At 35.8% G+C, this 17534-nt stretch overlaps 1 protein-coding gene and 1 pseudogene across 2 annotated transcripts in view; one reads left to right on the forward strand and one right to left on the reverse strand.

Annotated features, from left to right (window-relative positions):
• Positions 1 to 17534, reverse strand: part of WAPL (WAPL cohesin release factor) — a 77531-nt gene that overhangs the window by 2420 nt on the left and 57577 nt on the right. For both annotated transcript variants that reach the window (XM_012534209.3, XM_012534208.3), the window contains exons 9-18: positions 16842 to 17069; positions 13606 to 13717; positions 13131 to 13228; positions 12340 to 12416; positions 9392 to 9567; positions 8576 to 8691; positions 8038 to 8202; positions 4606 to 4813; positions 3772 to 3860; positions 240 to 335 (exon numbers count right to left, since the gene is read on the reverse strand). In XM_012534209.3, coding sequence (XP_012389663.1) covers positions 240 to 335; positions 3772 to 3860; positions 4606 to 4813; positions 8038 to 8202; positions 8576 to 8691; positions 9392 to 9567; positions 12340 to 12416; positions 13131 to 13228; positions 13606 to 13717; positions 16842 to 17069 — 1365 coding nt within the window. The remainder of the gene's footprint in view (positions 1 to 239; positions 336 to 3771; positions 3861 to 4605; positions 4814 to 8037; positions 8203 to 8575; positions 8692 to 9391; positions 9568 to 12339; positions 12417 to 13130; positions 13229 to 13605; positions 13718 to 16841; positions 17070 to 17534) is intronic.
• LOC117202577 (uncharacterized) lies at positions 6164 to 6263 on the forward strand (annotated as a pseudogene).

A 17534-nucleotide genomic window follows, 5' to 3' on the forward strand; every position in this document is an offset into this window, starting at 1 on the left:
ATTCTTTAGCTTTACTAAACCAAACAAACACTATGAATCAAAACAGATTAAATTGTGGCTTTGATAATACAGTATCAATATATTTGGCCATAATAATTCAGTTATCTTAAAGAAACAGAACACAATTATTAAGAGAATCTTTTTTTTTGCTTCTATTCACTATGGCCAAGTATTTGTATTTCTACTGTCATTAATGTATCATAATTAAAACCACAGAAGCTGCAATAGAAGCCACTTACAGTAAGATTCATGAAGCTCAGGAATTTTTTGAGCATCTCTGTCATTATTGAAAAGTCCCCTTCTGGCAGATACTCACGCACAGTGGTCACATTGATCTGAGGAAACATGGAAACATTGATCAGGTGACACAAACCATAAGCTTGAACCTTGCACTGTGTTGTTGGTTTTGGCACACACACCCTATTTCAAACTTCTACAAGGTCCTTGAACTCCTTGTAGATAGTAGTTCAAGGACCTATGTGATTTCCTTTTCCACACTCCTTAATTCTGTAAGTGTGTGTGTCCATTCCCTACTCTATCCCATTCTCAGAAAGAAAGGAAAAAAGGTAAAGCTGACAAAGGCTACAAAGAAACATGTGCATGTTTACTTTTGTAAATGCACAGAAAGATGCCTGAAATAACAAAATGCACTGTTGAATGTGTGTGTTGGGGGGGTGAAGGGTGGTGGAGATGGAAGGAGATGGAGGGAGAGGGAAGGAGTACAGACTTAGAATGTATCCAAAAAGCTGCTTAGGAATACAAAGAAAAAGATCAAAGAAAATTCTTAGTGTTCCTATGTAGGCTAGGAATTAACTGTATCTTTCCAAAGATAATATAATATTATCTATGAGAAGGAAAATGTAGGCAATGCCAGGAGAGAAGATTAAAATGTTTCCCTCCATTATTACCAAGAAGCAGCCAAACTATATATAAACCAATTTGTTGTAAGAAAAATAGATGGCCTGCTTTAAAAACTGTTTTATTTCAATATATTTTTTAAATGCTTTAAGCATTTTAAGCATAGCTCTTCTAAGGAGGCTCACCTATAATAAAAAGCACATACAAAAAAATGTTGTCCCGAGTTTTGGGCCACAAGATGGGGAGGAAGTGGGAAGCTTCCGATTTGACTTTTGTTGATGGAGGCAGGGGAGGAAAGAGTACAGATTATCTCTTAGGAAATTTGCAACCAATCCCCTCCTTCCAACTTTAACTGCTACTGGGTTAGATCTTGGAGCTAAAATCTTTAAAATACTTATATTTTTTAAATATACTGAAAAGTGGAGAGTATGTTATAAGGGCAATAGCTATGGTAACTAACTGCAGAGGTAAAGGAACGCTGGATTTAATGACATCTTTAACCAGTTTCTAGGAAAGGGACATGATAGCACCGTGGTGGGAAGAACAGTGGCTATGTTGTCTATGAAGAGTGCTCAATAGAAAAGTGTACTTCTATCATTCAGAATAAATGATGAGATCCTAGATTTTGAGTGAAAGCCCTCAACAACCCAAATCAAATCCTTTTCTATCAACACACTACAGAATACAACATAAAAAGTAGCTGAGGCATAGGAAGGAGAGCCTGAGCAATTTTTTTTTTTGGCCGCGCTGCATGGCATGTGGGATCTTAGTTCCCTGACCAGGGATCGAACCCGTATCCCCTGCATTGAAAGGTGGATTCTTTACCACTGGACCACCAGGGAAGTCCCTGAGCATTTATTTTTAAATAGTGTGCAGCAGGTATAAAAAGAAAAGGTGTGAAATGGCATGGCCTATTTGGGAAATTTAGAAAAAGTACCCACAGGGTATGACAGATTTTAATATTGGATCAACTATACTTCAATAAAATAAAATTTAAAATAAGAAAAATTGGAGAAGCATTTAAGTTTGGAGTCTTACAGTAAACAAAGTCATCATTCCCTAAATGATGGTGAGTCAGGAAAGACTGATGAGAGAGGAGTTACATGATCAGATGTGCTCTTAAGGAAGTCAGCTATGGTGGCAGTGTGCAGGATTTCAGGAATGGAGAGTGTCGAGAGCAGCAAGGACAGAAAGACCAGAGAGAAGACTGACCATTGCAATGCACCAAGATGTATAGTGGGTAATGGAAAATGACACCAGAGTCTCCTGGGCATCCTAAGCATGTTGTCCTTTACCATAAAGCAGCACTTAACTGCATATAACCACCTGCTTTCTTGTCTCTCCTCCACTTAAACATTGGGCAAACCAGTTTCTTTCAGATTTTGTGGCATCAGCTAGCTCTTTGGGGTTATAATCATAATGATTCCCAAGGCAACAAAGACATCCTGGGCTCTATGAATTCACAATATTGTTTACAACCTAAGGAACTTATCTCTTTAGAGACAGGAGAGAAATAGACAAATAGGAAATTATTAACATGGGAAAGATGGCCCTAAATAAATCACACCTGATAATTAATTTTAAGAATGATTATTTAAGAAAGAACATGATTGAAACCAGGTGTATACAAAATACAATACCTAAAAATCTTTAAATTTAAATAGCATACCCATTGTTTTTTTCTTTTGAGGGGGCGAGGGGGGAGTCTTCCTCCTTCCCTTTGCTTGGTATGTGTTTCTCATTTGTCCTTAATCTCCGGATTTTAAGGAAATAAGGAAAAGAGCTGAGCTGAAGGATTCAGGAAAAGGAATAAAGATTTGCAGAGACTCCAGAGCCACAGTAAGAACTCTGGTCTTGATCCTGAAAGCAGCTGTGCCAGCAAAGGCCACAACGAAGTGGGCTACTGTGCATTTAGATCTGAGCTGTCTATAATATAAATATGGAAGAGATGAACAAGAAGGATTCAGAAAAATGCACAGGACTTAAGACAGATACAGGGCAATGCAGAAAACTCAATGGCAAAAATGAGGAAATAAGGGTAGGCTGATAGAAGCCCTTCATATCATAATTATGTTCTTCTAATCCTCCTATACAATACTTCTCCACTCTTTCTTGCGTCCTGAATGCCCTTGCTTGTAAGGGAAAAAAACAACTCCTTTTTTTGTAAAATTTGGCTCTTCTACTGGGCCTTTATGTTAAAAAAAAAAAGAAAAAATCCACATGTCCCCGATTTTAAAGCAGACTGTCTGAACAGCCAGAACCTGTCCACTTTTGTGCTGATCCAGCCCAATTGTGTAGACACTCACATGCTTCTCATAGTTACATAATGATGATCTAAATCTCACATAGTAATCCCATTTTCCCGGCCAGTGAGTAGATCAAACAAAATCATGTGAGCTAATGTTGGCCAAGGTAAAGGGAAGTCTACTTTTTGCAGTGGGTGTGGAGAGGTCCTAGAGAAAAGAAACCATTGCTCTTACAAAGAAACAAAGAGGCCACGTTCTTCTGCTGGACATTATTTAACTAGATGAGACACATAGCCAGAGTCAGCATAGGGCCATGAAGAGAGCTAGCAAAGGATAAGACAATATGCAGAGGACAGCAGAGTTTAAGAATAGAAATTATGAGTCCTTGATGATATCACTGAGGCTAGACTTTTCCACCTTAAGTCAGCTGAGTGCAGGTTTTATATGATGTTCTTTTACTTCAACCAAAGACATGTGAAATCATTCCTCCATCAATCTGGAACTTACTCATCAAACCCAATATACTCTTACTTTGAAATGCACCTTCTAAAGCTCACCAAATATATAAATGTTTTTAGCATGAGGGGAAATAAATAATAATTAGGTAATGATGTGAAGTGATCGCAATGGAATCCTTTTAAGATACATAAAACAACACTGAACTTACTGGACTCTCCTGGCAGAGACACCCGAGAAGTAGTGCTGTGTATGAGGCCACAATGCAGTCCTCCATGTGTTTGCCAGCATGCTGAAGGGCTGAAAGTATTAAAACAAAACCGTAACAGCACATCCAAAAAAAAGCCCACAAGAAAACAAACGCCCCCAGGAAACCAACTGCTGAACATCAATAAATGGTGCTAGGAAGATGGGATATCCACACAAATTAACAAAAAAATAACACAAGTGGAAGAGGGACCTTAATTAAAAGCTAAAACCATAAAACTTTCAGAAGAAAACACAGGACTAAATCTTTGTGACCTTGGGTTAGGAAATGGTTTCTTAGACACAACACCAAAACCACAAGTGACAACATAAAAAACAGATTAAGTTAGACTTCATCAAATTTAAAGCTTCACCATCAAAAAAGTGAAGACAACTCACCGAATTTACCAGCAAATCATGTACTTGATAAGAGTCAAGTCTCTAAAATACACAGAATTCTTAAAACTCAACAACAACAAAAAAAGACAACCCAATTTAAAATACGGGCAAAATTTCAAAACTCTTAAAACCTTTAGAGGTCATATTATTTGGCTGCTTCTCTTTACAGATGAGTAAAGAACAAACCAGGGAGGAAAAGCAAACCTCCCCCACACTGCACATATACCTTCCTCACTGCTAGGAAGCCAATGAAGAAGAACTATGAAAAAGCAAAGCTTGTCTGCACTGAACTAGAGAGGCCATAAAATAGCAAGATTATTACAACACACGAATTAAAAGAAAGTCTTGCAGGAAAAAAACCACATTACTTTTTTTAATACACCAGTCAAAATAAATATACCTTTATTGAGGTCAAGTTCTTCATCGTCCTCCTCCTTCTTATGTTTCTCTTCTGTACCATCAGTCTTTTCAGTTGATACCCACTGTATTTCTCCACTTGTTTCTTGCCACTCTCCACTCTTATCATGCTGAGTGGTGGGAGCATCTTTGATCAATTCATCTGTTTTACTTTCTGCCAACTGTGCTGCTCGCTCTCTCTCAAGGAATAGCTGATAAACATCATTTTTGAAGATCATTAAAAGGATCACCAACCAACATGTATGTACCCAAATATAAGGCTCTATTTGCTTTTAAACATCACTAACCCTAAGAAGCATGCTGTTTGGTAAAAAGGGTATCAATAAAAGCCTTCACTCTACATCCAACTGAAGGCCAAAACAAAAATATAAATGCCACTGGGGTTCAATCAAGTGCAATCTACTGATGATGCATACATTGTTTTTATGCATACATTGTTTTTAAAAATGAAAATCTTAACTCCTTCCCTTAATTTAGATAATACTGACAGGAAATTCAAGCAAAAACTACAAATTAAAGGTTAAAATTAAAAGAGTTAAAAATTCTTTAAACCTAAGCAGCCTGGATAAATTAACTGGAAGGAGGGAAGGAAGGACACTGAATAAAGCTACATAGTATTGGGGAAAAGCAACATAGCTTCTTTAAAAGAAATTTAAAGAAATAAACAAGAACCAGTGAAAGTAAAAGGCCAGTTTTCAGAGAAAGACTCAGAAGTGAATCTCAACTAGTATTATTAACAATAGAAGTACCGGGTGTGGAGAAAAGGGAACCCTCTTGCACTGTTGGTGGGAATGTAAATTGATACAGCCACTATGAGAGCAGTATGGAGGTTCCTTAAAAAACTAAAAATAGAACTACCATACGACCCAGCAATCCCACTACTGGGCATATACCCTGAGAAAACCATAATTCAAAAAGAGTCATGTATCATTGCAGCTCTATTTACAATAGCCAGGACATGGAAGCAACGTAAGTGCCCATCAACAGATGAATGAATAAAGATGTGGCACATATATACAATGGAATATTACTCAGCCATAAAAAGAAACGAAATTGAGCTATTTGTAATGAGGTGGATGGACCTAGAGTCTGTCATACAGAGTGAAGTAAGTCTTTGAAAGAGAAAAATACTGTATGCTAACACATATATATGGAATCTAAGGGGAAAAAATAATGTCATGAAGAACTTAGGGGCAAGACGGGAATAAAGACAGACCTACTAGAGAATGGACTTGAGGATATGGGGAGGGGGAAGGGTAAGCTGTGATAAAGTGAGAGAGTGGCATGGACATATATACACTACGAAACATAAAACAGATAGCTAGTGGGAAGCATCTGCATAGCACAGGGAGATCAGCTCGGTGCTTTGTGACCACCTAGAGGGGTGGGATAGGGAGGGTGGGAGGGAGGGAGATGCAAGAGGGAAGAGATATGGGAACATTTGTATATGTATAATTGATTCACTTTGTTATGAAGCAGAAACTAACACACCATTGTAAAGCAATTATACTCCAATAAAGATGTTAAAAAAAAAAAGTACAGTGCTCACTTCAGCAGCACATATACTAAAATTGGAACAATAGATTAGCCTGGCGCCTGCACAAGGATGACACACAAATTCGTGAAGTGTTCCATACTTTTTACAACTAGAGATTATCATACTAAGTGAAGTAAGTCACAAAGAAAAAAATACCATATGATACCACTTATATGTGGAATCTAAAATATGACACAAATGAACCTATCTACAAAGCAGAAACAGACCCACAGATACAGCGACAGATTTGTTGCCAAGGGGGAGGGGAGTGGGGGAGGGATGGACTGGGAGTTTACGGTTAGTAGATGCAAACTATTACATATAGAATGGGCGGACAACAGGTCCTACTGTACAGGACAGGGAACTACAGTCAGTGTTCTGGGATAAACCATAATGGAAAAGAATATGAAAAAGAATGTATATGTGTAACTGAGTCACTCTTCTGTACAGCAGAAATTAACACAACGTTTTAAATCAACTATACTTCAATTAAAAACAAACAATGGAAGTACAATTGTCAATGGAAGTATACACCAAAAAGTCTGAAAGGGAACACACACTAAAATCTTTTGCCTTCACTTACTTCCCTGTGCTGATACAGTGTTGAATGTACAGAAAGCATTTCATATATTTGCTGATACAATTTGGAGAAAATCCCAAGTTACTAATGACAACTACCTGAAAACTAAATGCCAAGTAGATCTCAAAAACTTGCTGAGTATATACAAGAGTGGTATGTAAACTTTAATACCCTTAAGAAAATAAAATTTAAGCTTTATATAAAGCAATATTTCTTAAAATTGGGTTCAAGGATCCCTAGGGGAACGCAAGATCCTTTCAGGGAGTCGGTGAAGTCAAAACTGCATTCATAAGAATATTAAAAGGTCAACTGACTTCTTTCATTCTCTCATGACTGTATGGTGGAGTGTTCCAGAATCTACATGCTATGTGATTATGTTATTGCTCCAGTGGTTAATAGAATGAGTGCCTGTATTTTACACTTTTCTCTGTTTTGATTTCTAATTTAGTAAATATCAATAGATAAAGCACACATAAACAAAAGTTCTTTGGAGTTCCCAATAATTGTTAAGAGTATAGAGAAGTCCTGAGATCAAAATGTTTGAAAAGAGAATGATGGGCTTCTAGTTATGACTCAGGAAAAGATCCAAGTTGTTGAAGATTACCTCAAGACACAGTTCAAGCACTTCTAGTTTCAAAAAGGCCGAAAGGATTAAAGGTTAGCAAAGGCTTCAGAAAAAAATGAAAAGAATGGTTCTCTATCACTTGTGAACATGTACAAATTGTCATTTAAGAAAATTACAAAGGTAGCTAGGAACTGGCAAAAAGTAAAAACTGTAATGCCCAGCATTGTCAAAAAACAAAAACTCACATACAGTTTGGGGGGGAGTATAAATAGAGGGGAGAGGGAGTGTTCGGTTTTTGGGGTGGAGCGAGTTGGAGACATCAATTTTAAAACACATATTCTGACACAATTCCTAAGCCAGGAAATTATACTTTGAAAAGTACGTCCCAATATTTAGTTGCACAGATCAGACCAGTAAGTAAATGCTGGAGGACTTGAACCAGGATAGCGCTAGAACTTAATTCCTAATTTGTTGTTAATCATCTACCTTGATTCATAAACAAATATGCCTTGTTTCTGCTTTTTGCTAACAATGTCTAACAAGTGATTATAGTAGTTGAAAACAGTCAGCAGAGAAGTAATGGTATACATTCTAACCCAGTGTACCTCTCACAGAACTGGTGAGAGTTAGAGAAAGGGAAAGGGGAGGTAGGGGGGAGAGAGAAGATGCAACTGATCAAGAAATTGGACAGATGCAACGAACTGAAAGTGTTAGGTTTTAAATTGTTGCTTACCTGCACTAACGCCTGAACTGCGTGAACTTGTCCAGCTATCCTTAAACTATCATCTCCTTCTCCACTACAGAAGGAAGAATCAAAAGAACACGATGTTTCCATGTTGACAAGACAGTGCCGATTCCGAGCACTATACTCCACTAGATTTATCAGTAGACCTAAACCCTATAAAAATTAAAACATGCATGTTACCACAGGGAAGAATTAAAAGCAAATGAACACAATATACATAACTCTTACTGGCAGCCAGAAAACTAATCAGTGCTCTACCATCTACAAAGTGGTTAAAAACCAGTATATGATCTTCCCAAACAAAGATTTCACCACTTTTAAAAGTCACCACTTTTAGTTCTTATACTTTTTATTTTTACACAGGGCCCTTCATAGCTCTCTTTTGTACAATAAGAGGTATATTCATAAGGAATCAATTGAAACCCACAACATATTAAACAGCTGGTTCTTAAATCCAAAACTAAGATGAAGTTTTTATCTTAATAGATCAAGTACTCATTTCTGAAACAGTCACACTTCAACTCACCAGCACTCGAATATCAAATCTCTGCTCCTGAGGTAGGTACTTTGGAACCTGAAGCACACAGTTCATCGCTGTGCCAATCAAGCCATCCTGTTCTCCTGTTTTGGTGCTGCCCCATTCTAAAATGGAGAATGGGAAGAGTATGAAAATTGTTACTGATTCTTTATGACAACCAATACTTATTAACATGAATATTAAAAGTTAAAAACATGTATCTTGAAAAAAAAGTATAGCTATTCCTTTATTAAAATACATCGTTGATTATAATATTTCTGAGCCAAGCTACCAAGCTGGTTCTAAAAATATCAACTCCTAAAAGCAGTTAAATCTATACATGAATAAGTGAATTACATGATGGCAATTTAAAAATCACTACATCAAGACAAGAAACAAGGGAGAGGCTTCCCTGGTGGCACAGTGGTTGGGAATCCGCCTGCCAATGCAGAGGACACGGGTTCGAGCCCTGGTCCAGGAAGATCCCACATGCCGCAGAGCAACTAAGCCCGTGTGCCACAAGTGCTAAGCCTGTGCTCTAGAGCCCGCAAGCCACAACTGCTGAGCCCACATACCATAGCTACTAAGGCCTGCACACCTGGAGCCCATGCTCCACAACGAGAGGCCACCACAATGAGAAGCCCACACACTGCAACCAAGCGTAGCCCGTGGTCACCGCAACTAGAGAGAGCCCATGCACAACAACAAAGACACAACACAGCCAAAATAAACAAACAAAAGAGTAAAAAAAAAGGGGGGGGATTAACTTTCTTAAACATGTAATACAATCTATCATTGAGAATATATGTAGAAAATATGACTTACCATTATCATTAGTTAAATTGAGTAACACCCCAATGATGGCTCTCATGCAGTCTTCCACTGCTTTGCCCACGTGATTAGTTACATTCTGGTGAGGCAGAGGCTTACTGTCAGGTAAGCATATACTGTTCTCAGCACGATTATACTGCTTAATCAATTCTTCACAATGCTGTAATGCTCTTGAAGAGAAGACAAAATACAGACTATTATGCTAAACTAAAATAGTTACACTAAGAATTTCTACCTACTTCGACCTTAATGTTTTAAATCTGTCATAAGGACCACCCTGGTGGTCCAGTGGGTAAGACTCCGTGCTCCCAATGCAGGGGGCCCAGGTTCAATCCCTGGTCGGGGAACTAGATCCTACATGCATGCAGCAACTAAAGATCCTGCGTGCCAGTACTATGACCCGACGCAGCCAATAAATAAGTAAATAAATATTTTTAAAACATACAAAGAAAAAAGATAAATCTGTCATAAATGCTGCCAAATTAATTTTTTTCTACCCCAAAAGTTATATCAACTATCCAGTCATGTACCAAACATGTCTGATATCACACCAGGTGCTCAATTTTATTTTGGGAAAACCTGATAATATAAATTTTTCTAAGCAAAGTTAAAATTATAAAGTCAATGCAGAAGTTTATAACTATACTACCTACAGCTGTCCCCCATTTTACCAATCTCTCCAACATAACAGAACTACCACTACCCCACTCCAAACAAGGTAAAACCTTTAAAAGCTAACACTGGACACTTCTGAATTTGATTTAATGTTTTTCCTTTAGAATGTAAGCTCTTAGCAAGTAAAGTATATTATTTATATTAACATTGCATAATAACCTTATGTAAATGGATGTTAAATACTTCATAAACATCAGAGCAAATCATTTTTTTTAACATGAGGTCATTTAACTGACATGTCTCCTGGCAGACATACAAGGGTACCAGATACATCCAAGGACTCTCAAGATGCTACCCAAAATAACAAGGAAATGTAATTTTTAAGTGGGTCTAGTATTTCTCAAGACTCTCTTTAAATCACTAAGTCCATTAACTTAAAAAAGTCTATGAGAGAATGAGGTAAGCTGACTCTGTCAGTTGATTCTTCATGTATTATATACCACACAAAACCCTTAAAGAAAACTGTACTATATCTAATCCCCCTCTAGCTGCTCCTTAAAACACATCCTCTAGTGAGGAAGGTGTTCGTGTCTAACCTAAAATAATTTGTTTAGATGTTTGAGGATGTTCGCCAGAATTACCATGCCGTTACTGTTAACTGCCTTAAGTAGCACTGAGCTAAATCTGTTGGGAGGTGAGGGGAGAACAGTAAGGGTATACCATTTAATCGTTCAATATGCTATCCCTGCATTTATCAGGGTTCTACTGAAAGTTTCAAAAAGTCTTTCACAAACATCCAATTCTGACGTCTACTGCCACTTCTAAGACATCTGACACAAGTTCCTAATCGCAAAGGTTCCTAACCTCCTTTTAGAAGTCCATTTGTCAGGGGTCATGAAGTATACAGGAGACGTTTTAAAAATAAGAAATAGATTTAACTTGCAAGAATACTCTTTGGTGAGGGAGGGTAAAACATGGTAACAAAACAACAACACATGCCTTAAGGATACTAACTGTGATACAAAATTTAAAGAGATGGAGGGGAAACCTACAGATTAAAAACAAGTCTATTGGGAACTAGAGACTATTAGAAATTTGAGACTATGGGAAATTTGAATACTGACTGGATTTATGATAATATTAAGCAATTAATAATTTTTAAGAGATGAAAATGGTATTGTGGTTATATTTTTTAGAGTCCTCTTTTAGAGATTATATACTCAAGTATTTATGGATGAAATCTGTAATTTGCTCCAAAATAATGTAGAGGGGGGAATGGATAGGGTTATACATGGAAACAAGACTGGCCAATGTTTGATGATTATTCAAGCTGCATGAAGTGTACACTGGGGTTTATCAAACTATTGTCTACTTTTGTCTCTGTTTGAAATTCTCCAAAATAAGAACTTAAAAAACAGATAAACTTGAGTCAGGCTGTAGTGGACCTTTGATACTCTACTAAGGACTTTGAACATACATCCAAAGACAAGGGATCACAGAGATTAGGAGTTTGGGATTATTTTTACAAGACAGAAATCTGGGGAAAGTTAAACCCCTGTGGTATTATGTTGGAGAGGCTAGAGGCCAGAGTACCAGGGCAGAGGTATCAAAAACTAAAATAGACATATTAGGAAGAAGCTGCTGTAATAAGCTAGAACCAGGACTGGAGACATACTTGGAAATTTTACACACACTGAGTGACAGCATTAGCCTAATGTCAAGAAAGTTGGGTGGAGAGTGTGAAATGGAGGAAGCTACATATAGATCTGGGGAAACAGGTATAAATAAACAGTAGAAGGCAGCTAGTAAACTTCATTTACAATAAAAATAAGGACTAATGCTTAGTGCTTACTATATGCCAAGCATTGTTCTAGACTTTACATATATATATATAAAAAAACTCCTTAATATATATTGTATATAATATATATTATATACAATATACAAAAGATAGTTTAAAAATTTTTAGAATTAAAATATTATTTAAAATATATATCATATATAATTTAAGATACATTAACATATACTAATTCTTTTTATTGCAACAACAACCTTGGGTGGGTAGATACAATTATTACCCCCCTTCTGAGGAACCTGTAAGTATTCTTGCCCAAGGTTATAGGGCTGAAGTTCTGAAGCTGGGATCCAAACTCAAGTTATTCTGGCTTCAGAATCTGTACTCCTCTAACTTTTGTACTATACTGCACCACTTCTGGTTCACAGAACTTGACAGAAGTACTTTATGGAGGAAGGTGATACAATGGCACTTCCTTTATGGTCAATCCAAATGCTTTAAATAAATAGCATGACATTTCAGAAAAACTTACTTAGCTGATGAAACAATGAGTTGTGAATCTTTATATGCTATCAAGTAGCTTTGATTCTCTGGATTATGCACCGTTACCTAAAAGGGAAAATTTTGAAGTTTTGTGGCAATCCATAACATTCATTCATTCACACACAACACACAGTGCTCTAAAAGACATAAAGATGAGGCATAATTAGCCCTTGTCATCTAAGGGAATAACAACCCACATGTTCTAAATTTAAAATAATAGAGCTATAGCTTTTTTACAGAATGGAAACACCACTCTTATAATTGCTTGCTCATAATTAATATATTCTGTACTATACATTCACTGTAATGAACTACCAAGCACTTTAAATGTCAGAAAAGAGCAATCACTAACTTAATAAACTAATATTTTAAACTACTTAAGTAGATTCATTTAGAATTTTAAAAAATTAGATCTGTTTATCAAATGTACCTGACACTCTAGAAAAGGAACAATTTCAATTTCATCTGTGCCAGGAACTTTTCATTCACACTAGATTATTTTCCCATAGATGTTTCATAAAGTACCTAGCTAATCCAATCTGATCAACACACAGTCTATGCATCCTGAAATTCACCGGCAGAATAAATTCTAATCTACACTGAACTGGGTTAAGTCATTCATAAAAGTCAAAGAACAAATAGACTGCATTACAGTTACAATTTCAATTTGGATTAACAAAAGTGAAACTCTAGGGATATGTAATATAAACTATGACAGTCTCACATACAGAGTCACATTTAAGATTAAATAATTTTCTCCAAATAGTTGTCCATACTTACACTTTCTAAGACTCGTAAACATCTCTCTGCTCCCCATAATGAGGCTACTAGTTTCTCTTCATCTTCATCTTTACTTAAATGATCCACACATTCTTTCACTAGGAGAAAAGAAATGGACATAAATTAGCATGTCTCACCACTTCAATACTTACCCCCTTTACTAACATTAAAAGCCATCTGTACACATGCTATGAATATGCTGGAACCTCTCCGAACACTGTTTATTCTAAGTTTTATAGTGTGAGATGCTGAAATTTACGAAAATCTGATTTATTATAATTATTTTATTTCCATAATTCCCCAATATCAAACTGTTAATGGCCTTTCCTTTAAAAGTTAAGAGATTTTCAAGATGCTACGAAAAGGAACAGACCTTTTCAAACTGATGCAATTATTCTTTGAAGTATGTAAATAGAATATTTTCCGCAGGCTTCAAATAATATATAAAAATGTTATACGTGTGTGTATATCATACCTTTATCTACAATATGATCCAGACCACCCAAAAGCCGTAGTTCTTCTTTAAACCAGTCTCCGGCTCGTTTAGAAGTAAGGGACAGTAATGTCTCCATAGCTAAATGCCCAGTCTGAAAATCAAAAGCACCATTAATGAATACTGACTCTTAGCAATAACTCTGAGGCAACACTTCTAGAGACTGCTTTTTTTAAAACACATACTGCATGCTACCAGCCCACAGTAATACAGAAAATGCTTTTTTAAATAAAATTAAACATTTAAATTCTTAAGCTGAAGAAATGTTTTTAACCATTGGGTTGTTTTCAGAGAAAATCCATTATTTAAAGTAGTCTATCACTTGCCAGTTCAATAAAATATATACTGGTACCATCATATAAAGACTCAAGGGCAAATTGAAAGGGTACATGTATTTTAACTGCAAATCAATATGTTGGATTAATTTACCACAAAGGCTGTAAAAAGTAATACTCTAGGAACAAGGTGTGGGTGTGTCTAAATTTTTGTCTGTTGGTAAAAACTGGTATCTTATTGCTTTACTTTGCATTTTTCTAATTATAGCAAATGAGCTTGTATTCATATATTTATCAGTTAACTGTATTTCTACTGTTAAGTCCCGTCAAATATTCTTTCCTTATTTTCTTGCAAAGTTGCTTGTCTTTTTCCTGTTGTTCTATACATTTTCTTATCTATTCTGAACAAAAATCCTTTGTTACTTTTAGGGTTTCAGATTCACCAGTTTTAAACTTTATACTACAGGGTTATTAGCAGCTTAGATATACATAATGTGGCCACCATGACAAAATTATATATAAATAATGATTCAGGACTACCACTAGAGGAAGCATAGAACAGTCAGAGCCATATTTATAAACCAGTTTCGGTTTTTCCTTCTCTTTATTTGCCTTTAATTATTAATCTTACTTTTTATTGTATTTCTTTTAAAAAACATAAAACCACCCACCAACAATGGGCAATTTGGTTCCTGTTGCAGTAAAGGAACGTTAGTGTAACAGAAGAAATGCTTTAGTTAACAAGGCTGAAAAGACCTGGGTATCTTCCCAAAGCTTTTTCCTTTGAAAGATCCAAGTTTACATTAAGTCTTCCTGGCCTATTTGGAACTGCATATAAAATAGATATTCAGAAATGCAAAAAACAGACCTTATCAGTGAAAATCTTCCTATTACTGATTTAGAAGAGATTTTATTCTGTACCTTATAGATTTTACTCTATACTTTAAAAAGAACAAGGTTGATATCCAAGGTGACAAATATATAACTAGAATTCAACACTACAAAAACAAATTAAGTTTTGCTCAATTCTCATTCTAAGTCCCTGAAAGAGTAATGTAATGAGATCGGTACAGGCAGGTTAGCACATGAGTCACAGAAGTGAAACTGAAGACTAATGAGGCTTTCTTTGCTTAGGAAGATTTGATGTTAATATAGCAAAGACTCATAAGATTTTATGCAAAAAAGGGACTTGACTGTTTCTATAGGCATAAAAAGGACTGTTTGATATTTTAGGCTATATTCAGTATATAATAAGCTAGTAATAGCCTACAATTCAAACATTTTATTTGAAACTGGAATAGTCCTCAAAGCATTAAAGCACAACCAAATCACTAATCAGAATGCTATTCAGCAATTGTGAGCTCTCAGTTATTTGAATTATATTTTAATATTATAATATTAATGTTTTAAAGTATCTTTCCATGGCACATCAGGAGAAGCAATGTATTTCAAGGAAGAGGTTGAGCAATTAACGAAACAAACAAAATTAATGTGTAGGAGATAGTCACTGTATGAAACAATTCTACTGTTAAAATTTAAAACAAACACAATATCCAAGAATAGCTGAAGTTGGGGTGGGGGGAGGCAGGCATCCTAATATTAGCAACTGTGTGTTCTGGTTTTAATCATGTGAGTTAACTACTTAACACAGTATAACAAAGTTATTATCTGGTGTTTACCATCCTAATAAATTCCACAAAAGATGGAGAAAATTCAATGAACAAGTTTCCCATCATGTTATTTAAGAGCGAATGCCTGGAAAGAATCTAAATGTTCAATAATATGGGAGATGAACTAATAATAATAATTTTTAAAAGCTGTATTTATTCCATTATGCAAATAAAAATTATAGGCTCAAATTTATTTTATAGCATTAAAAATTAGTATATGTTGTAAAATTGTTAAAAGTAAATAAAAATTATGAATATATTTTAAAAGCGGTATACAAATAGTTTGGTGAGGTAGAAAGATTGTTTAGCCACACTTTGAACATAACAGCTATTTTCTAATTTTAATAAGTGAAAGTACTGAATACGTGTCAATTTTGTATCCTGCTTTTTAATGTTAACTTGCTTTACCCCTCAACCCTCCACTCTACCTGAATCTATTCCCTACTCTACCTTAACTAAACAGAGCAATAACCCTAAGTTCATATGTGGGTAGCACAAAGCATTCTGTAATTTTCTGAGGCAAATGTCTTCAGTTGTCCCTTTAGTGGGCAGTCGAAAAATCAATGTTTATATAGTTCAGATGTTGGAAATATCTGAAAGTCAGGTATATATAAATAATCTTATTTTTTCAAAATGACAAGGCCAATTCATCTTCTACTGGCCTACTAGTCTTTGGGGATTCTACAAGTTAAAAAAAGCCAGAGGAAAGTAGAACTAAAATCAACCAAAGGCAACATAGTCATCTTGAACTTAGGGAGTTGTATTGAGCATAAGGGTAGCCATGGCCATGACCCTGAGTATGAAGGACACTGCTTGACAGAAGGGCAGGTGCCTAGGAATCTTCCGAGTCTTGGTGCCTTGCAGCAGTTAATCAGACATCGTAAGATACTATGGAATAAATGAATGCTCATTGAAACTGGTTCTTTCTGAAGATCCTTTAAATCTTTATTCCTGAAACCCACAGAGGGTTAAAAACTGAAGTTCCTAATAGCCTAAATGTAGTTTCTACGCTGGAAAAAAATTTTTTTCAAAAGGGAAGGATTAGGCAAAACACAATAAAAAATTTACTGGGAAAAGAAATCTAAATACCAATGGGCCAAGTTTAGGAATTTCAGGCAGGGAACAGAATTATGCTCAGAGCTAAACCTTAGAAGAATTTGCCAAATTGTAAACCAAGAGGTTAAATGATTTGTCCAAAGTCATACAGCTGCTGTGACAAATTAAAAACTTTCTGAAAGTAATTTTCATTTTACAATAGAAGGAAGGAACCCACCGTTATATTTTCTAGATCAAGGTGCTTGTTGTGTACAGTTTCACAGAGCCTTCGAATTTTTTCTTTTATTTTGTTCATGTCTTTTTCATTCAGCAGCTTAGCTGAAGAAGCATCTTGTTCCAGTTCTAGAAGTCGAATCATTAGATCTAGGCTAGCTCTATCAAGATCCATGTTCAAACGATCTCTACTCAGTATGTACATGAGGGCAGCTGTACAAAGGGACAGATTCTTCAACGGACCCCCCGCAAAAAAAAAAAAAAAAAAAAAAGTTAATGTAAGCAATTAGTGACAATTTCAGGAAACAAGACTATTTTGACATTTGTTCATATGTTGGAAACCTTGAAAATGTTTTATTCAGTGAAAACCTCACTCTTAAAATATTCTAGGGAAATGTGAATTAAATAAATACATAAATAAAGCACCACTGCTTAAGATTTTCCTTTCTACAGACCTTCCCTATATGAACGCGCCACAGCTAGAAGCATTTAAGTGGAATTACATGTTTTTGGCCATTCTGTGCTAAATGAAGAGTTTACAAAACCTTTTTTCAGATATATAATCCTATTTTACAATACACTTCACTCTTTGTCCTTTATGATACAGTAAAGTCAAATTTCCATTTAAAATCAATAATGTAGGGACTTCACTAGTGGCGCAGTGGTTAAGAATCCGCCTGCCAGTGTAGGGCACACG

Source organism: Orcinus orca, chromosome 14 (assembly GCF_937001465.1).
Source record: "Orcinus orca chromosome 14, mOrcOrc1.1, whole genome shotgun sequence".
Taxonomy (NCBI): Eukaryota; Metazoa; Chordata; class Mammalia; order Artiodactyla; family Delphinidae; genus Orcinus; species Orcinus orca.